Raw genomic sequence first — 21064 nt, 5'->3', positions numbered from 1 at the left:
TATGTTCATATGCATCATGTCTTACCTTCCAAAACCCTGTTGACCTTTCAGAAACATTTCAGAACTTTGAATGTTCTCATTATACAATTTGCAAACAATGGCAGGATTCATATAGGGAGGCCAACCCTTGTGAGATGCATCACTGAACAGAAAGGTACAAATAACTTCCTTGCAGACGCTATTTTGTGGCATCATGTTTGAAGTGACTATTGGAACTCATTGTTGATCTCAGAATGTGTCCAACAGAGGAAATAACAGAACACAAAGCGCTTCCAAAGTCCCCACAATTAACCAAGCCCTGTGACAAAAATGGATTCAACATCGTTATTCACAAGAATGCCACAGTGATCCCTTTGAATCTGGACACCATCTGGATCCCCTCGAACCGGAGCGTTAAGTGTAAACCCAAAACTAGATCCATCAACTCTGTCACTTTCAGCTTTCCCTTCACTGAATGCGGTACCCAGTCTGTGGTATGTGAATCGCTTAAACGCTATGCTGGATTTAAAGATTCTGCAGACCAATGCATCAAAAATAAGTATCGACTTTATTTATCAGGAGATGAACAACAGCATTATCTATTGGATCAACATTGGTGCAAGAAGAGTCCTTCACCGCTCTACAATAAGAACAGTTCCCTTTCGGTATGAAAAGAAAGAAAGATTTAAAAACAATCTGGTTCATGTCGCTCTCTAATTCACTTCAATACTTATTCAGTTGCAATTCTTGTCTGTGTCAGACAGACGGTGATGTGCAGCTTTGCCTTGCCGAGCATGTCTCTGCTGGACGTGACGATCTTGGACCAGAAGCCAGAGCATCAATCAGCACTCAAGAGTGATGGAACCATCACGGCAGAGCTGAGGTTTGCTAAAGGTTGTTCTGTGTTTTTGCTCAAATCCTTTTGTTTATATGTGCAAAACAAATTGACATGGCCAATTGTAGGCCGATATTATAATTTGAGTATTATTGATAATATCAACATGTCAAATGTCAATATAAAATATGTCAACCAAGTGTTTAAGACATTGATTAATATTTAATAGTTTTTTGGGTCAATAGCAACCCTTTATTGAATAAGGTAAGATACACACATCTACTGTACATCTCTCCAGATTCTTCCTACAGGTCCTTCATCACGTCACGCAGCCCACCAAAAGCCATTCAACTGGGACAGCCTGTTTACGTCGAGGTGCATCTTCTCAAATGTGAGGACGGAGCGCTGGAGCTGCTGCTTGAGGACTGCTGGGCCACGCCCACTCCCGACCCGGACCACCCCCTGAGATGGAACCTGCTCGTTAAGCGGTCTCTGCACTCTTCTTATTGCAAGTGGTGGAAAGTAACCAAGTATCCACTGAGTCAAAATGTATAGATTTTACTACACTGTATTTATCTGACAGCTATAGTAGTTACTTTAGATTCAGATTAACAAACCAAAATATAAGTGCCTGATACATTATATTATTATTTCAACAAGTTGATATTGGTCCCCAGGGGGAAATTCATAAAATTTAAAAATGGCTTTGCCTTTTACCAGCTACCACATTAAAGTAATGTACATATTAGTGCATCAATAAAATTATATATATATATATTATTCTTGGTTCAAGAATGGTTCATTTTGCCTAACGAATCAGGTTTATATTTTGTTCTTTGAGTTTATTATCGTGTAGGTCTACTTTTACGTATGGTAACATTTTCAATGCAGGACTTGCGCAGGCCTGCTTCTTTTAAGTACAAGATCTGTGTACTTCTTACATCACTGCTTATTCCCTTAAACACTTGAGAAGGTCAAACTAAATCTTTGCTCTTTAATGATCCAGGTGTCCTTTTGGCGGGTATAGCCGTGAAGGGACTCTTTTGTTGCCGGTTAAGTCGAGCAAGGAGGTGAGGTATCCATCACTTCGAAAGCGCTTTGTCACCAAGCTCTTCTCGTTTGTGAATGTGCCCACAGGGTGGAAAAGACTGGTATGTGACCATAAGAAAACAATATACATTTAAGCATTCAAGTCAACTGAAAAAAAAATGTTCCTACAGGTGTATTTCCACTGCAATATAGAGATATGCAAAGGACAAGATTGCACACAATGTGACAATAGTGAGTGTTTATATGTTTTGCTTTAAATTCATTCATTTCTTATTTAAGCTACTTTGTAGGCTATTCTCGAAATGTATAGCTATCCTTCACCTTTTTAGAGGTTGTAATAATGCATCGAACAATACATTTGCTGTTCCATCTAAACCAGAAAGAGTACTACAAACAAGACAGGCAAGAAGTCAGAGAATCCTGCCTGATATAGTCTCGGCTGGACCCCTTATCCTTCTACTAAATAAATGACCTGCTGCGTGTTCAACATGGACCTATCAAAGAAGGTTTACAACTGTTCACCTGACCAATAAACATGGAAGGCTGCTGACGGAAACTATGTGTCACGTGTTCATGTTTCAGCCAATACCAGCGCGATGTCAAATGTTTTGCGGAAGTTACTTTTCAAGTAGGCATTTTCGAAACGAAAACCAAGGTAGGCTTTTTTAGAGCCAAGTTAAAGTAATGCTTTAATGTTTACCATCACGTGATAAGTTAGATAATTCTATATTATTTATTACTTCTATTTTGGCGAAAAGAGGAAACCTTTTATACATTTTCGCATCATGTCAAAGCCAAATAAGCATGAAAGTAAGCGTGGAAGTAAGCGTGAAAGTAAACGTTGTGTTGAAGCGCAGTGCCTGCCCATCCTTCAACACAAAGCCACACTTACAAAGCTGGTGAAGGACAACGTGTTCCTTGTTGTGACTGGTGAAACCGGCAGCGGGAAAACCACACAACTTCCTCAGTATTTGTATGAAGCAGGTACGTGAAATCGATTCCCAAGTGTATCAAATACTAATCTGGTGAAATAAGAGGGGGGGGGGGGGGGGTATAAAACTAAAACGTGTTCTCCAACGTTGACATGACTCTTACTTCAAGGTCTATGGAAGGGGGGTATAATAGGGATCACCCAGCCGCGGCGGGTGGCGGCTATCACAGTCGCTCAGAGGGTCTCTCAAGAGATGCACTTCACCTTGGGCAAAGAAGTGGGCTATCAAGTGCGCTTTGATGACTGCACATCCCAGGTGAGAGACCGAAGCAGGGAGCCATGGGGGGTGTTATTGAAAATGGATTCGAAATGTGTGAAATCATTAAGTAATTTGTGTTGGAACCAGGCTACGGTGGTGAAGTACATGACAGACGGCTGCTTGTTAAGAGAGATCCTGGCAGATCCTGGCCTTTCCCAATACAGTGTTGTGATTTTGGACGAGGCCCACGAGCGGAGTCTCAACACTGTGAGTGGTTTGTGTAAACAGTGTATTCCATTCTTCTTAATCTTCTATTATTTTAGTAGTAAACTTATATTCTAACTTATTTTTCTTGACTGAAAGAAACAAGGATACTTAAATAGCAATTGGTAAATAGCGAAAGTTACAATTCACTGATGATTATTGTTAACACATATATAAATTAACCTCTGCAATTTCTTTCCTAGGACATTCTTTTAGGTTTGTTAAAGAAAACCCTCCTTCAGGCTGATAAAGGCTCCAAGGACGGCTCAGTCCGGCTGCGCGTTGTGGTGATGTCTGCCACGTTGGAGACGGATAAGCTCTCCACCTTCCTCGGCCACTGCCCCGTGTTCACCATCCCTGGAAGGACCTTCCCTGTGACCAGCCGGTTTGGTAACGCCATAGGCCCCAAAGAAGTCGACAGCTCCAGATACGTGAACGAGGTTGGTTGTTTGTAGACTTGCTTGGTTTCAATATTTCATCTTTATATTGTGCTCTTATTTCTTGATATAATATGTTCTGCCCTTCTGTTTGACAGGTGGTGAGAGTAGCCCTCGAAGTGCACGTCAGTGAGGTGGCAGGGGACATTCTGGTTTTCTTGACGGGTAAAGACAAACTCAATGTTCGACTTCAACCCAACAAATGGAAGGAATTCGGTTCTCCTCAACTTTTATTTTTTAATGTCTGACAGGTCAATCCGAAATTGAAAAGGCCTGCGACATGTTGTATGAGAAGGCAGAAAGTATAGACTACCGTTATGATGTTCAGGACCAAACAGTGGAGGGACTTCTGATCCTGCCTCTATATGGATCCATGCCCACTGGTATGAACACAACAATCACTTCATTCTTGGATCCTATATTCTCTCTTATGCATGTTCTTGTTCATGTTTTTAATTAGTTTTGTCCATGGATGAGCAGGTAATGAGATTTCACATCTTTAATGAAAGGTTAATCTTTGGACGTTATTTGACTTTATTAATTGTTATCTGAAGAAGACCATACGCATTGTGTGCACCCCAGTCCACAAACATTTGATACGGATGGATGTCCTTTATGCATGTGGAATTTTATATTGGACTTGAATATACATAACCGACAGACGGTCATGTTTCGCAATCCAGAACCAAATTTTACACACAAACTAGTCTAAAAGCATTATTGGACCCTGTAGTTTTGTCCAATGTGTACAGCACCTGATCAGAATGTGGTTGAGTACATGAATTCACCTCTTCAAGGCAATATGCTGATTAAGGTGCTGCCGCCTTCTCGTCTTGGTCAGAAAAGAGTAAATAAACTGATTGCCAGCAATGGCTATGTTAAATGTCTGCATCATAGTGTGATTTCAATGATGAAAACAAGTTTAATAGAAACGTCCATTGTAACCCCCCCAATGCTTGACTCACAGATCAACAAAGGCAGATCTTTCAAGCGCCCCCTTCTGGAATAAGGAAGTGTGTGGTGGCCACCAACATCGCAGCAACATCTCTAACCATCAATGGAATAAAGTAAGACTGTCTGGTGGTTTGTTGTTGATTGCTGCTGAAATATTAATCCAAATGAATGGATCTCTGAATGAATACACATGTTCAAGTTGAAACCAAGAGCAAAGTGTGATAAATGATAATGTTTTCTTTTTTATTTTACTAATAGGTACATTGTCGACAGTGGGTTTGTGAAACAGCTCAACCATAACTCGAGGGTAGGCATGGACATACTGGAGGTGGTGCCTATTTCCAAGTACGTGTCTTCCGCTGATCCCCCCCCCGTTGCTATGACTCATGACGTAAACGTTGATAACTTTTTAACTGGCGTTACTTATTAGGTCTGGTCTTGGCCTTCTCTCTCGTCAACAGGAGTGAGGCCCAACAGAGAGCAGGCCGTGCTGGAAGAACTTCGGCTGGGAAGTGCTTCCGCATCTACAGCAATGAATTCTGGGAGAAGTGCATGCTTGACTACACGGTGCCAGAAATCCAGAGGGCGAGCCTCACCAGCGTGGTCCTCACGCTGAAGTGCCTCGGGGTTCACGACGTCATCAGGTCTGAATAATCATCCAACAATCTCCCTTTAGGGATTTGAATCACTAGTTCATATATTGTACATGCCGGCTTTACTCGAATAGCCAAAGCTGTTGCTTGTTTGGGCCATGCTGTTTGGTTTATTTTGTTTTGTTTAAGGTTCCCTTACCTGGATCATCCAGAAGAGCGGTTGCTATTGGAAGCCCTCAAGCAGCTCTACCAGTTTGATGCTATTGACAGGTTAGTAGCTGACAGCCTGAACACATTTCTTTTCTACCCCTATGTTCATCTATCTGCATCATGACCGATACAGTGAGAAATTGAGGCTTGAAGCTGGTGTAGACAACTTGGGAGAAACCAACAAGAATCGAATCAATAAAATCCGAACACTCCATGCAGGCCCTGCTCCTATACCAATCCCCCAAAACGCGTGACTAGCTCACTAGCCTCATAATAGGGAATATTTGTTTGTTTAGTCTTGCGGATGACTCCGGTCATAGGCAACAGGTGGGTAGGTAGACAGGTTGGCAATCAAATCCTTTAATTTTCATTCATGAAATGATGCGATGGGTTTATGACAGACACAGATACCTGATTTGTTATCATCAGAGGACAGTTTATTAAAAAATGCATTTAAAAATAAAATTCCTACCCTTGCTTTATCTGGACGACGTCTGTCCTGGTACTAGGAGAGGCCAGGTGACCCAGCTGGGTAGACTGATAATGGAGTTCCCCCTGCATCCGGGCCTAACCAGGGCTCTGCTGAAGGCTGCAGCCTATGGATGTGAAGACATTCTCCTCCCCTTGGCCGCCATGCTTTCGGTGGAGAACATCTTCATCAGACCAGGTACAGCAGCATGAAAACTCTAGTGCCCAGGTTCTAGTTAGGTGAGTGCTGCATGCAGCGCTCAACTATTGTTCTTCATAAGTTTTATTCTTTCTTTCCTCTTTATTATTCTCTACAAACTTTGGGACCTATCTCCTAAAAAATTTTTTCAACTAGAGACTCCATTCAAATTTTAAAATGTTATATAGCTTGGAATCGCGTGCTTTTTTCACAATTTTTAAATATTTTATACTTTTTAAGATATTCTACTTTTACAATACAATCTTTTTTACATGGGAGTCAATTTGAGGACGGAGGAGCATCTGCCTCTACTCCTTAAGATATCGTAACTAAATAAATTTTCAGCCGTTTATCTTCGTTCAAACCATTTAACAAATCTACACACTTGTATCTTCAATGATATCTAAAAGTAATTTCGATATCATTTAAACTTTCTTTAGAATCACAGTTTTAGTTTCATACTGGCTTCGTTTTCAATGAAGACGTCTGCCCATTCTGAAACTCCTACTTCTTAAGACAAAACACACGCACGCGCACGCGCAATACATTTGACCTTTCAGATTCTTCAGTTCAATTCATTTTACATTTCTGCATTTTTAGCAATGCTTTGCGCTTTTCATTCAGCTGTCACTTTATTTGTTTCCAACCATTTACATTTTCTTAAATGGTGTGCATGTTTACTCCATTTGGACTTTTGAACTTCTGTTCAAATCCCATCACTTGATTTAAGTGGTTGAAATATTTTCAACCTCACTTTGTGCTACAGCACTCACTCACATTTTCTAGTGAATTCTGTGCTTTTTTATGTTTTATAATGGCACTCTATGACATGACAGAATATACAAGGTGTGTCTCTGCGTCTGTCCTGTAAGATTGAACATTTCATCTTTTGTACACCCAGGTAATGCAAGCTATCTAACACTTTTTAGGCTCTCCCAGGTTTGTCTTTTAGCTAGGGGAATGTTTTCAGCGAAAAAGCAGGAAGTAGACTTGTTTTTTTTGGGTAGAGAAATATAGTGAGGAAGTCCTCTACTGCAACACTGTTTCACAACCACATGCACCACGTCTCACCTGCAAGGGTCCAGGAGAGCTAGTACCTCATGCACCAAATGTGGTGAATAGGAACCTGGCCTCCGACACGTCCTCAACCAATGAAAGTAGGACCGACCTGCTCAGTCCCTCTCGGATAAAGTACACACTTCAAAATCTCATGTGTAATATATGTAATAAATGGCAATTGAGGGCCTTTTGCGGGTCTGCTGGAAACAGCTGAACCCAATGTGAATGGAGAAAGGAGGTTGACGGGATGCACCTGACCAATGGCAGCCACTCGGTTGTCTTTGGTTGAACTTTAACTGTTTCACTCGACTGACCTAGCAGCCCAACCACTTCATCAGCTGTTTGGTCTGCATCGGGCCCTTCCTCAAGTGTATACTTTGGGCCAAATATCATGTAAATGTTTTATTTTGATTTAGGCATGTTTTGTGTCAAAATATGTATTTGAGTTGTGCCAACATTGGTGAGGTGTGTTATAAAATACTATCATCAGTCTACTAATAGTAACTGTTGTACCATTATCCAGGGCATCCAGAGAAGCAAAAGGAAGCAGATAAGAAGCAAAGAAATATGGCTGCCCAGTCGGGCGGTATGAATGACTTTGCCACCCTACTGAGTGTGTTTCAGTGGTGTAAAGCCAGGTAAAGTTATTATATGAAACATCTGGAAAGTATATAAGTTATCCATTCGATTTTTTTAAATCAAATCCATAGCTGAGGAAACTCATGCCACATTTTGACACAAATTGACTTCATGTGTTTTGTGCTGCATATCACAGCGATTCTCCGTCAGCATGGTGTAAAGAGAACTGGATCCACTGGAGGGCGCTAAAGTCAGCTTTCAGCATAGAGACTCAGCTGCGGGAAATTCTGCTCCGGCTACAACAGGTAGCTAGATGACCTTTAATTAAAATCAGAGCTCTGAAATAAAGTTTGAGAGCCTTTTACAGCAACTAAAGTCCACCCATCTCAGTGGATTATGTAGTATTTTGCGTTGTATGCTGTCAGTTCCTCAATGCCAGATTCTATGGTTGGCCTTGATTTGATAATACTGGTGAACTTGCCTTCCAGAAGAAAGATTTCCCTGTGGAAACGTTTGCTGGCAACAAAAGTGAACTGTTCAGAAGATGCCTCTGCACTGGATACTTCACCAATGTTGCTAGGAGGTACCACCATGACGTGTCACCCGAGTTTTTTTCTTTTTCAAAACACCTGCTTGTGTTTTGCCGTGTTTTGACAGTTAATTTCCCTCTACAACACCTAGGTCTATTGGAAAGATATTTTCCACAATGGATGGTCATGGAACCGCAGTTCATGTTCATCCGTCATCTTCGGTAAATATTTTATTGACATATTTGTCAATAAACAGTCTGTGGAGTATTATTGTTATACAAGAAGACTGCATCGTTATCATAATGAGCTTTTCCATATATTCCAATTCCCAGTTATTTGACCAGGAGGCGGAGCTGGACTGGGTCATCTTTCATGACATGATGGTCACCTCCCGGGTGTACCTCAGGACAGTGTGTCCGATCCGCTACGATTGGGTGAAGGACCTGCTGCCTAAGCTTCATGAGGTTGATGCCTATGAGCTGAGCAACATAGCAAGGGAAGAGGTCAATGAGGAGGAGCTGGCCAAATTGGAATCGAAGGAGGCAAAGAGACAAAAAGGTATATTGGCAATGATTGTGGGATTTGTGTGTTGTCATGTAGTTTAGATGGATTGGTGTTATGATTTCTTGGGTTATGCAACATAATAATAAGCTCCATATATAATGCAGATTCTCCATGTTTTTATTTTTTTTATTTTTTAGAGGGATTGGATGAAGACACGGCAAAGAAACTGGAGAAGCGAAACGACGAGACATCAGTCGGAGACGCCCGCGCTCGCTACCTGCAGAGAAAGTTAGAACGACAACATAAATTGTGACGTAACATGCAGTCAACACCAAGGATGCCCTTCAACACCAGGGTGGAAGTCCCAGTGCCGCAGAGAAGATTAATGAATCATAAATGATGATCCATCCACGCTCAAAACAGGACCTTTTTAAGATAGGTTTTACAGTGTATAATAAAACGTACAAACTTTTTTAAAAATAACGCCTTAATTCATTGTACTTCATCCACGGGCAGTGCGTGGGACAGGGCATCGGGGAGCCCCACAAACAGGACGTGGTAGCTCGCCAGCCGCCCACGTCACGTCCTGTTTGTGTGAGTATGCGGGGCTGGTATAGTCAGTCTGGCTCTTAAGACCGAGGGCCTACACGATAAGGAGGCGACCCGCCGCATAACAATAACAGCATCAACTGAACATGGTGCGTTTTTTGTTCCAGCGATCTTAGAAACCGCACTAGTCTCGTCGTGAAATGCGCATCCGTGCTCCGCGCTACGGGGGGCTTTATCCGACTTGTGTCGTGCGAACGCGCTGATCCGCACCGCAGTCACCAGCAGCAGCACGCCGCCGCGGTGTGCGGAGAAGAAAGCAGTGCGTTAAGCCGTGTGATCATTGACAGAGTTCAATACACACTGGCTTCGAGTAGAGCTGGATCTCTTTCTCTCTACACGGGCGGCATTTTAAAGGAGCTCCGCCGCGCACGGATTTATTACCCAGGAGGTGAAAGGTGAGTAACAAAAGCGCTATATACACATCAGATCATCAGCAAGCTGCCTGGTGTGGGGAAAAAATGCTAGCTTGTGTTTTAGCTTGAAAGCTACATTTGCTTTGTCGTGATGCAGTCACGGTCAATGTCCTGGTAGACACAAGTATGGGCCTGACTCAACACTCCTGGTACATGCTACTGGTATGGGCCTGATGCACCACTCCTGGTGATCAGTATTATGGGCCTGACAGCACTACTAGTACGGGCCCGAATCACCACTCCTGGTGTCCACCAACGTTAGTATGGTTCTCACCTACCACTCCTGGTACACACTAGTTTGGTCCTGAATCACCATTCTTGGTAGACACTACTAGCGTGGTCCCGACCAATCTTCCTGTTACATACTACTAGTATGATCCTGGATCCCTACTCCTGGTATACACTACTATGGTCCGGACTAACCACTCCTGGTAAACACTACTTGCTTGTATGGTCCTGAGTCTGACTCATCACTCCTGGTGCACACTACTAATTTGGTTCTGAATAACCACTCCTGGTACACACGACTACTATGGTCCTGACTCACCAGTCTCCCGGCTCATTAAAAGGACCGCAGCAGTGGGTCCTTGATGTTGTTGCCTTAGTTTAGACGTCCCACGTTTAGTCACCCAGGGAACATCCTGAACAGCTGGCCAGGCCACCATGGCCATTGCTCTGCCTCTTGAATGACGGGTAAAGGGACAGATCAAATCTAAACAGTAATAGATATGTGATATTTGCAATAAAGCAGCCGACTTGAGCCAACGTGGTATACCTGTAATTGTAGATTATTGTCCCAGACATATTCATCATATCATAGTCATATATAAATAGTAACTCTATCATTGTAAACAAAGCGATGCCAACAAACCTCCCGTTTTCTCACGTAATTGTTTTGACTTCACTTTCTAGTTGCAGTTCTTCTGCAAAGGCTATCACGTGGTTGGAGCTGTCGAACTATATCTGCCCGGCTAGTTCATATTTGACAATGCAGTGCAAGCAGTTGTGTAGATGCAGGATAGATAACTAGCTGTCAGTGGCATTGACCTCAAACAGACTTGACAAGAGCTGCTGTATTAATGGTATGACCTTATCATGGCAAAAACAACTTGAACAGAGCTGTTGTGTAACAGAAGGCTTCAGAACTTGGCCCCTGTCACAGAGCCATACAGTAGCCCTTATTAGGGCCCCTTGGTTTACGGCCTCATGCAGTCAGGTGAGGAGGAGCTCTGCATCCTGTGGTGTAGCAGTACACAAAACGATAAACTTCTGTCCAATAAGCCACTATGGAGGAACAAAATTTGCAATAAGTTAAATGTAGCATTGTGTGTAAAGTGCCTCTGATCGACCAGAATCCTCATCTGTAAACATTGCTAATTTGTAGTCCTTATTGTGTTCTTTATTATGGAATTAAACCTGTAAACTTGTTTGTGTATAGTCCTATCTCTAGCCTACCGTGAGAGGCCCTATGTTAACCTGTTATCATTAATGAATGATAGACATCAAATGAGAGCTTGCCAAGTTCAACTGTACTGTAGTAAAAAGAGATTTGTGTCATTTGTCTTATCTGTCTTAAAATAGGTCTTGTTATATGTGGTGTGTGCCTACCTTAAGGACCATCATTCATCATTTAGGAATCTGAATGGACTGACGGCTCAGTTTTGAAACGTAATTACAAGCACCATAAATTCTGACGCAAACAAGATTTAGTTTATCATTGTTTTTGTATTGGTCGTGGAAAGGACCTGCACTCCTCTTACCTGAATGAACCAATCTTTGTTTTATTTTCTCTAGGTGCCGTCAAATCAATCCTCGCCTCTTGCCTGAACCTCATCTATACATCGGACAAGTCTTATTTTCTCCACCGCTGCGGCCGCTATAGCCCCACCCTCGACCCCAGGCGCCCCCAGCATGAACGACATCAGTGTTGTCAGAGAGGGGTGGCTCCACAAAAGAGGTTAGACCCCCGGCCCCCTGCTTAATTTAAGGGTGCTCCGATCAATCGGCCACCGATCATGTCGACCGATATTTGTGGTTAACAGTTTGATCGGTGGCCTCTAGTATTAAGGCTGTTCAGAGCAGTCCTAGCTCAGTTATCGATTGTCGTTACCATGGTGTATATGCAACTTTAACCCCGTTAAAGTAACCTGTTATACACTCAGGAATGTCGATAACCTGCACTAAGCCGATCCTTACGACCCGTCTCCCCCCCCCCCCCCCCCCCCCCCCCCCCCCCCCAGGTGAATACATTAAAACATGGCGCCCTCGCTATTTCATCCTCAAGAGCGACGGCTCCTTCATTGGCTACAAGGAGAAGCCGGAGGTGTCCAGCGACCACAACCTACCACCGCTCAACAACTTCTCTGTCGCGGGTCAGTTGGGCCCGACAGGGTCACAAACTAGCTTTTCCAATGTTCTCAACTCTCTTGTTCTGTGAAACACTTTGTAACGCCGCCTCTGCTCTTTCGTAGAATGCCAGCTCATGAAGACCGAGCGGCCCAGGCCCAACACGTTTGTCATTCGCTGTCTGCAGTGGACCACCGTTATTGAACGCACCTTTCACGTGGACAGCAACGAGGAGAGGTATGTGTTGTGTTCTGTTACCTGTCGAGCACTAACGTAAGAGAGCTTTGGTTCTTGCCACTTGGAACCCTTATGTTTTGAGGTCAACGGATAAGATAAGAGTTTGCGAAGCCCCTTCATAAGAAATAATGCTACTATAGAGATATAGATATTGCATAAGTTGGATTAAAAAAAGTAACTACCGTGACTCAATTACATTTCTAGAAGTGTAAAACATTGTGTTTCACATCTCGAGGCACTCGTGATGGTAAACACAATATTATTATTTCAGTGTTAATCTTTAAAAGAGCAACTACTTCTTGAGGAAAGCAAAGGTCAGACCGAGAAGGTCATGCCCATGGGCCATACTTCCTTCTAGATCATTGTGGAACAGAGCTTGTGCCCCCGTTTGGCCGGCCACTCATGCACTCCAATCAGTATTCATTGCCAACTGTCGTTATGATGAAATCCTGCATTAAAGCTAAGTGTAAGCCCCATTTCCCAAATGAACCCTCAGAGGGAGACTTCCACATAAGCCCTCCTAAACACCCAATCAGAAGGGCCTCTAGTCCAACAAACACAGTGGATTATACTCTGATCCCTCAAAATGTGTTTACTTTACTTTCCCTTTGGTAAAATATATTTATTTGATGCCATTTCTACCCTTTGCGAACAACTTATTTGCAATGCATTTCACGTCTTCTGAAAGCACCCAGCATGTAACTTTGATCGCGTTGTCTCAGGGAGGAATGGATGCGGTCGATCCAGACTGTGGCCAACGGCCTTAAGAGCCAGCACACGGATGAGGAGCCAATGGAGATCAAGTTTGGCTCGCCCAGCGACAGCACCGGCACTGAAGAGATGGAGGTGGCCATGTCCAAGTCACGCAACAAAGTGGTCAGTGTTTGTATTACTCTCTCACTATACTTTTGGTTTGGAAAGCATAAGTGTAACATTTGTTTTCTTTCAGCTCTTTCTTCAGCTCGTATGGATGATGTTTGATTTCCGTTTGAGACCGTTTTATTATTTCTTTGTTGGCGGACGTCGTGCATGCATCAAATATCACATTAGAGGAGAGCAGTTGTGGCTGAGGACCAGATCTAGACGTGTTCTCGTTCTCACCTCCCACAGACCATGAGCGACTTTGATTACCTCAAGCTGCTGGGTAAGGGGACGTTCGGCAAGGTCATCCTGGTGAAGGAGAAGGCCACCGGCATGTACTACGCCATGAAAATCCTGCGCAAAGAAGTCATCATCGCCAAAGTTAGTGGTGGACACTTTTGTAACACGAGACCCACTTGGATGACAACAGAAGATGTTTTACCCCATACCTCGTTGGGTTTCTTGACTGAAGTTATCTGTGTTTTCCCTCCCATTAGGACGAGGTGGCCCACACAGTTACAGAGAGCAGAGTTCTCCAAAATACAAAGCATCCATTTCTAACGGTAGGGCTGCATAGTACTGGTCGGTGGCCTTAGGGCTCACTGTTTTCAAGATGAAGTGGGTTCATGGGTTCACTTTGGGTTCACTTATGTTCTTGCATCCCCTCCCCCAGACGCTGAAATATGCTTTCCAAACACACGACCGGCTATGTTTTGTAATGGAGTACGCAAACGGAGGAGAGGTCAGTCTTGTTTGTTTCTTTGTATCTTGTTTATTTTTTCTTACTAAACCTTCTATATTACTCAACCTGTTTTTTTTCCTTATTTTAAACATATATTATGTGATGGGATGGTTGCTCATTCTTTTGCCTTTTCCCCCTTCCAAAAACAGCTCTTCTTCCACTTATCAAGGGACCGCGTCTTCACCGAGGACCGGGCTCGGTTCTACGGTGCAGAGATTGTGTCTGCCCTGGAATACCTACACTCACGCAATGTTGTTTATCGGGACCTGAAGGTAAGGCCTCCTCACTAAACCTGGCCTCCTCTCTAAACCTGGCCTCATAGAAGCTGGGATGGTTCACCTCCACAAGTGAAATAATCAAAGAGGACCATTTTTCACAAAGTGGTGTTTAGTCCATGACAAACTTGTGTGTACTGCGTTACGCTTCATATCCAGTTCACCCTCAAGATGTTAACCTGGTTGTCGTGTTGCTCTCTCAGCTGGAGAACCTTATGCTGGATAAAGACGGACACATCAAGATCACAGACTTCGGTCTGTGTAAAGAAGGCATCACCGATGGCGCCACCATGAAAACCTTCTGTGGGACCCCAGAGTACCTGGCACCCGAGGTAACATACATTCACACTGTTCTATTGACAGTTAATAGTAGCAGAACTGTGTTCAATTCCCTCAAATTTCGTTTCCTGTGATAATAGGCTAATCAAATCAGAATTTGTACCATTGTCAAACTCTCAATACAGCTTTGAGGATGTTGAACATATAGGAATAACATAATGCAGGAAATAATGACCTTAAGTGAGCTAAATAGGATTTATTAATTAAGTCCATTCAATTAGATGAATTTGCAGAACAGTGTTAGCACTGCACAGCAAATAGGATTGTCATTATGTTGTGTTCCTCAAGGACATTCCATCACATTCCACTGAGTTGTTTGCCTGTCAGTTATTTCTTCCTCTTGCCTAAACCTTAGTTAGCTTTCTTTTTCCATTAAGTGGTCAATGATTAGTTGAAGGTGTTCTAAAGCCACCATAGTGGCATCCCCATCTGCATAACCGCAGTCACAAGGCGTTGCTTTGTGCTTTCATGATTAATACTAGGGCGGCAGTAGAGCAGGAGGTAAAGCGGGTTGGCTGGTAACCTGAAGGTTGTTGGTTCGATCCCCGGCTCCTCCAATGTGTGTCGAGGTGTCCTTGAGCAAGGCACCTAACTCTAATTGCTCCCGACGAGCTGGCTGTCGCCTTGCATGGTTGACTCCGCCGTCGGTGTGGGAATGTGTGCGAGGATGGTGAATGTGAGGCAATATTGTAAAGCGCTTTGGGTGGCCAATGGTTAGAAAAGCGCTATATAAATGCAGTCCATTTACATTTAATTATGCACTATAAAAAAAGAAAACACACGATAACCAATAATGAGCTGCTTCCAATGTCCAATAAGATATCAATTACCAACCTGTAGTTTGTGACCGACCAACTGACATCACTAATAATTGTAAACACAAGTTGCAGTTAACACTGCAGGTGAAGTATTATTTTCCCATTACCCTGATAGAAGCTGTCATGGCTGCCGCTTCGTCTTTCTCCTCCCACAATCCACATTCTGCATTGAAGCAAAGTGTAAAACTAAAAACAACTTTATTCATTAATTGTGTTCTATAATGGGAGGAAGAAATGCGAGATGAATTGGTGATGCTGCGACTCTGCATGACCTTGCCGAGGAGTTGAGCGTCCCATGTCTGGCATAGTGCTCATCAACCCCCCCTTCTTCCCCCGCCTTCTCCATCAGGTCCTGGAGGACAACGACTACGGCCGGGCGGTGGACTGGTGGGGCCTGGGCGTGGTAATGTACGAGATGATGTGTGGTCGGCTGCCCTTCTACAACCAGGACCACGAGCGCCTCTTTGAGCTCATCCTGATGGAGGAGATCCGCTTCCCCAAGAACCTGGCCCCCGAGGCCAAGGCCCTGCTGGCAGGCCTGCTGAAGAAGGACCCCAAGCAGAGGTGCGGTTGGAACACCGCCTCACAAACTGAAAGTGGAGTTTGGGGGGTTGAGAAATTTAAGTGGGATTTTAAGAGATGATCAGAGAAAAGGGAAGCTTTTAAATCTTGCTTGAAATCTTTGGACAGATTTTGATGTCCTCAGTTCGTCAGGCAGACTATCCCAGAATAATGGAGCAGGTACTGAACGGTACCTCCCTGTAGGCAAAGGTTCTCACCTTGGGAATGATGAGATGGCCAGTGCCAGAGGAATTTTGAGATCTGAAAGGCGCATGCATCAAAGGCAAATCTGACTTCAGGCGTATAATGGCTCTTTTCCACCGGCGGTTACGCTTCGGACCCAGCATGCCCCAGCAGTACCCTTATGGTAGAGCGGGATTTAAGCCGGATGGCGATGGCAGCGGAAGCTATGTAAGCATCGGGGCCTCCTAGCAGCCCGACAGTGTAGCCTGATATTAAATCCAAGGAAAGAAAAGAACGCGACGCAATAAAAGAGCAACAATGTTGCACGTCCAAGAACGACGTCAAACTTTTGCGCGTCATTTTCTTCAATAAACAAAGCTTTCGCCGTTGTACAGAAATACCTTGCGGGCATTGCGTTTGTTTTTTATTATTGCCCTGTCGCACGTAACTGACGATTCTGTCGACCAATTAACGGACGCTGTGTGGAGCTCTAACTTGAACGCACCCTTTCAGGCGTCCCTCCGTTAAGTACCACAACAGAGGAGTACTGCAAGACGAGTACGGCTTAGTCCGGATCACGCCAACTTTTGGCGGTGGAAACGTGAACCCGTACATTTGCAGACTGAACTGACCTGCAACTTCCGGTGGAAAAGCGCCATAAGTATTCAGGGGTAACTCCATTTAGTCATTTAAAAGAACCAACAAAAGGATTGTATGTATTTGTTTCAGGCTTGGAGGTGGGGCTGAGGACGCCAAAGAAGTCACGAACCACAAGTTCTTTACCACCATCAACTGGCAGGATGTTGTCGACAAAAAGGTAAGCATCTGGAAAGATGTAGTGGATGACGAGTTGAGAGATGCTGGGACGCTCCACTAAATGTACAAGGGTTAATCTCCATGTTGTCTTACTCCACAGCTCATTCCCCCGTTCAAACCCCAAGTGACTTCCGAGACGGACACACGTTACTTCGACGATGAATTCACCGCTCAAACCATCACCGTTACACCTCCAGACAAATGTAAGTGGAATATTTCATTGAGTGCAGTCACATTCAATGACAGACAAATGTCCTGTCTGTGATTAAACCGAGACATCAACGGTTATATTTCTAATTGGTGTATTTCCGCAAAGGCTCATGAAAGTCAATTTTGGACACGAGTATTCTCTAAACATTTTTGTGTTCGTCCCCCCACACGGCTGTGCTCTGGGCTCAAGAACTTGAACTCATGAAATCGGCACCTTTCAATGTCAGTGATAAATATTCTCTTTTCACGCGTCGTGTCTCTCTTCCTCCCCCCTCTCTGACCAACAGATGACACCCTGGACGCGGAGGACGCTGACCAGCGTACACATTTCCCCCAGTTCTCCTACTCTGCCAGCATACGGGAATGACCCGGTAAAGCTGAGAACGGGAAGGCAGGCACACACATCCCCCAACACACACACAAACACACACCCAAACCAACACCCTCAGAAAACACGCATTCGCACTGCTGGGGAGATCGGCATGAGGTAAAACGAGAAAACAAATGGCACATGTTAAATTCACACACCGACACACACAAACACACACATCCCCCACACCAGTACATCAGTGTGAGATCAAGACACGGGTCGCCATCAAGACTCAAACACCAGCCGTGGATGGGCGACCTCGTCGGGTTCCGCACGGACCCCCTAGTGGTCCGCCTCTGTTGCTCCGGGCAACAGAGTTTGCGTCGGGCCTCGTCTGCAGGCCCCCTGCTGCACTACAACAGGCACCTCAACGGGCACCTCAACGAGCACCTAACCGGGTCCTCCCCACGGGACTATAACCAGGTTACGCCTGCATCTCACCACCTCGTCACCAGCTGAAACAATGCCACACACACGCATACACACACACACATACACACAAACATACACACACACCCCTCCATTCACATGTAAAAACCTGAAAGGATTTTTTTTATTTTAAGTAGAATGAAAATTATAACTGTAATGTAGAGATACAGAATTGATTTTTGTTTTTCCATTGATACGGTTTTAAATTAATATAAAGCCATATTTCTTCAATTTTTTTATTTATTTTTTTTTATTTTTACAAGTGCTCTTTCTGGAACTTGCTGTTACAAATATAGTGTGGGACTGTTTCATACAGGGAGGGAGGGGGAGGGGCACTGGCAGTACCATCGTTAGGAGCTGGACAGAATGTGGTGTACCCCTCTACGAGGGACGCCATCACTTTTGTTTGCACTGTGTTTGTGCATGTGCGCATGTGGGAATGAGTGTGTCGAAGTCTGTGTGTGGGTTTGTTCATAAAAGTGCAAGAGAATGTATGAACAACCATTTGATTTTCAAAACATTCATTCATGTCTATTCATAAGATTATTTTTTTCACCAAATCCGTTAGATAAATATTGAAAAGTGGGGACACTACAGAGTACAGTCAGTGGTTTCACAGTAATGGGGTGATTGAATACTCAAGAGGTTGATAGTTTAAAAATCCGGTCACCTCATTCATTCAGTAATTTCTTGAGAGCGCACAGAACCATTCACCACCATTCACCGTCACTGTTGAACATGTCTGGGTCCATTGGCAGCAGCTAAATCTGCCGGAATATCACCTCAATCATTTTGTCGGACATCCGTTTTGTTTTTTGTTGTTCCATGTCCTATATCAGTGTAATGATTTGTCTTATTTCGTAAAAAATAAGCATTTGAATGTCCCCATATTTAAAGAATGACAAATGGTTCAATCTTTGCTGTTTTCGCTGTGATGAGGCCAAAAATTGACTGACTGATTTCCGGAGCGGTTGAACACTTTGAATGATTCCACGTGTAATGTTTTGGTCCTCTACTTTTGTGTTTTTTTCTCTCATGCTGTGTTTTTGAGTACTTGGATATATTTCTTATTTTGCCCAGAAGATACTAGGGCACTAGTAAGAATCTTTTTATTTTTTTGTAATCCTGAATGTTTGCTCCGGACAGCAGATTTAAAACACTCTTGTCAACATAAGCATATAGTATTCCATAATTGCAAGTATAGAGCAAGGCATGTCTCTGAACTTTGCAAAATGAACATCCTTGTTTTGTTTAAAAAAAAAAAAATCATTTTGTTTTAATTTTTCCATGTATTCTTTCAACTTAGGAAGAGACGTCTCTTGAGTATATATTATATAATATATATTAAAACAAGTTCTTTCAAATGCTGTTCCTTTTTTAGGTTCCCCGTTCCTGTTTCAACCTCATCACTTTTACAGCCTGCCATTTCACCTTTATTTTAAGTATATGTTTCACTTCCACGCTTTTTCCGTTTTGTCTCTTGTCATTATCACCCCACTCCTAAAATAACTGAACGAATCAAATCAGATTGCTTTGGTTGGCCTTTTATTGGCTTTCAACCCAAAAAAGATTTGTACCAGGTATAAGTCATCAGTACAGGCCAAGTGTTCATTTCCTAAATTACAATGTTAGAGTTGAGTTGCTTTGTTGTAGTGAGAGAGAAGATAAGGAAGGGGTGGAAAGAGTAAACCATTTTGTAGACATTCTCGTGGAGTCTCCCGTCGATGTTGCAGAGGGCTGAAGGACACGTTTTATTTGTGTGTGAGTGAGATACATATGTAGATAACTGAAGACGGTTGTGAGGTCATGTCATCACGGAGCGTGAGTGTGTCCCTGCAGCTCCGGAGTCACTCCCTGTACCGATGGCTGTTTTCGTTGTTACTATTCCAACTTCACCACCTCGTCTCATTGGCTCAGGCAGGGTCAATCAGTCAAGCCTGGTGTCCACCTTCTGAAACGGCTGGGCCGGACCTGAGGATTATGCCACTGATTGTCTCTCTTTGCCTTCATCATTAAAGGGAGATGCCACAAAGCTTTTATAAAGTTGGCTCGGAAGCCATACACTGCACTTTGCTGCTAACTGCTTTGTTTATTAGTGCTTTACAAATGAAAGATGCAAGCTGACACCCTTCCCCTGACTTCTCCTGTAGGCGCACACAGGCACGCTACACACTTGTTCACCAGTATGGACAGGGATTCACCAGTATGAACAGGGGTTCACCACTATGTGTATATACCAAAAAGGCAAAAGCTTGATAATAGCAGCAATAGAAGGGGAGGCCTGCCTTAGTAGTGATTCATTTGCAGCTTTATAGGTTACACGGCTTATCTATATCTGAATGTGATTTAACTTAACAGTCACGAATGTCACACCTTAATGCTGATGTAACACATTTGATTTTGTTTTGTATTTTTGTTTGCTTGTTGCTATCCAAGTTCAGATGACAATGAGAAAAGCAATCTTTCGGGGAGAACATTGTCCTTGAAGACAGATTCAGTCCCCCACTGCAAGATTTTACAAAGTGATAGGGGAGACCTGCTACATTATGATAGCTTATAACGTTTGCAACTTATTATGTCCCAGTAAAGGTTTTTACTGAATGATTCAGTGTTTGTCTTTTTTTATAGCCTACAATGCACATTTTCTCATATGACGAGAATGTGGATGTCACTCCCAAATCAAGTAGGCTTTAGAAAAATGCATTAGGCCAATAATTCATAGCCATGAAACTTTGCCCAATTGTTTAATATCAAAACATAATACACCAACATGAGAACACAAAATAGTGCTGCATCAATAACTGCTTATTGCTTTTAACCCAAACATAGTAGGCTAACCCAATTGTAGCAATGCATATGGCACGTACATAAGCAGATTTATAATATTTTGGGCTCAAGCAAACATCAATCAGTATTTCACATATCTATTGTGTCCATCTTTGTTTGTAATGCTAATTGCTTATCCTCAGACAAAACTAGGCCATCAAATATATAATGCACGAAA

The 21064-nt window shown here is 43.3% G+C and overlaps 2 protein-coding genes across 3 annotated transcripts; both read left to right on the top strand.

The window, feature by feature from the left end:
• The first annotated feature begins 2473 nt into the window (after window positions 1–2473).
• On the top strand, window positions 2474–9331 carry dhx40 (DEAH (Asp-Glu-Ala-His) box polypeptide 40). Its single transcript, XM_030380412.1, has 17 exons — window positions 2474–2848; window positions 2966–3111; window positions 3202–3321; window positions 3522–3758; window positions 3854–3920; window positions 4007–4138; window positions 4723–4822; window positions 4968–5054; window positions 5171–5353; window positions 5492–5572; window positions 6022–6179; window positions 7762–7876; window positions 8014–8122; window positions 8306–8400; window positions 8499–8568; window positions 8680–8905; window positions 9049–9331. The coding sequence occupies exons 1-17, from the start codon at window positions 2650–2652 to the stop codon at window positions 9162–9164; spliced, it is 2241 nt and encodes a 746-aa protein (XP_030236272.1). The 5' UTR covers window positions 2474–2649; the 3' UTR covers window positions 9165–9331.
• Window positions 9332–9453: 122 nt separating this feature from the next.
• Window positions 9454–20661, top strand: akt2 (v-akt murine thymoma viral oncogene homolog 2). 2 transcript variants are annotated; one of them, XM_030380419.1, is made up of 14 exons: window positions 9454–9855; window positions 11668–11830; window positions 12114–12245; window positions 12345–12456; window positions 13179–13332; window positions 13567–13698; window positions 13815–13880; window positions 13991–14059; window positions 14209–14331; window positions 14538–14666; window positions 15841–16055; window positions 16965–17052; window positions 17152–17254; window positions 17549–20661. In XM_030380419.1, exons 2-14 carry the CDS (start codon window positions 11785–11787, stop codon window positions 17626–17628), a joined length of 1449 nt encoding a protein of 482 aa, XP_030236279.1. In that variant the 5' UTR covers window positions 9454–9855; window positions 11668–11784; the 3' UTR covers window positions 17629–20661. The 2 variants fall into 2 exon arrangements, with proteins under 2 accessions (XP_030236279.1, XP_030236280.1); XM_030380420.1 differs by lacking the exon at window positions 9454–9855 and adding an exon at window positions 11523–11541.
• The last annotated feature ends 403 nt before the right edge of the window (window positions 20662–21064 follow it).

This window comes from Gadus morhua, chromosome 16 (assembly GCF_902167405.1).
Source record: "Gadus morhua chromosome 16, gadMor3.0, whole genome shotgun sequence".
In the NCBI taxonomy this organism is placed as follows: domain Eukaryota; kingdom Metazoa; phylum Chordata; class Actinopteri; order Gadiformes; family Gadidae; genus Gadus; species Gadus morhua.
This window is presented reverse-complemented; position numbering and strand designations above follow the sequence as displayed.

Coding starts and splice junctions, on each gene's coding strand:
- dhx40 (XM_030380412.1), top strand. CDS start 2,650: ATGTCAAAGCCAAATAAGCATGAAAGTAAGCGTGGAAGTAAGCGTGAA. Junction 3,921..4,006: donor CATTCTGGTTTTCTTGACGG/GTAAAGACAAAC, acceptor AATGTCTGACAG/GTCAATCCGAAATTGAAAAG. Junction 8,123..8,305: donor TTCTGCTCCGGCTACAACAG/GTAGCTAGATGA, acceptor CTTGCCTTCCAG/AAGAAAGATTTCCCTGTGGA.
- akt2 (XM_030380419.1), top strand. CDS start 11,785: ATGAACGACATCAGTGTTGTCAGAGAGGGGTGGCTCCACAAAAGAG. Junction 12,246..12,344: donor CAACAACTTCTCTGTCGCGG/GTCAGTTGGGCC, acceptor GCTCTTTCGTAG/AATGCCAGCTCATGAAGACC. Junction 17,053..17,151: donor AGGATGTTGTCGACAAAAAG/GTAAGCATCTGG, acceptor CTTACTCCACAG/CTCATTCCCCCGTTCAAACC.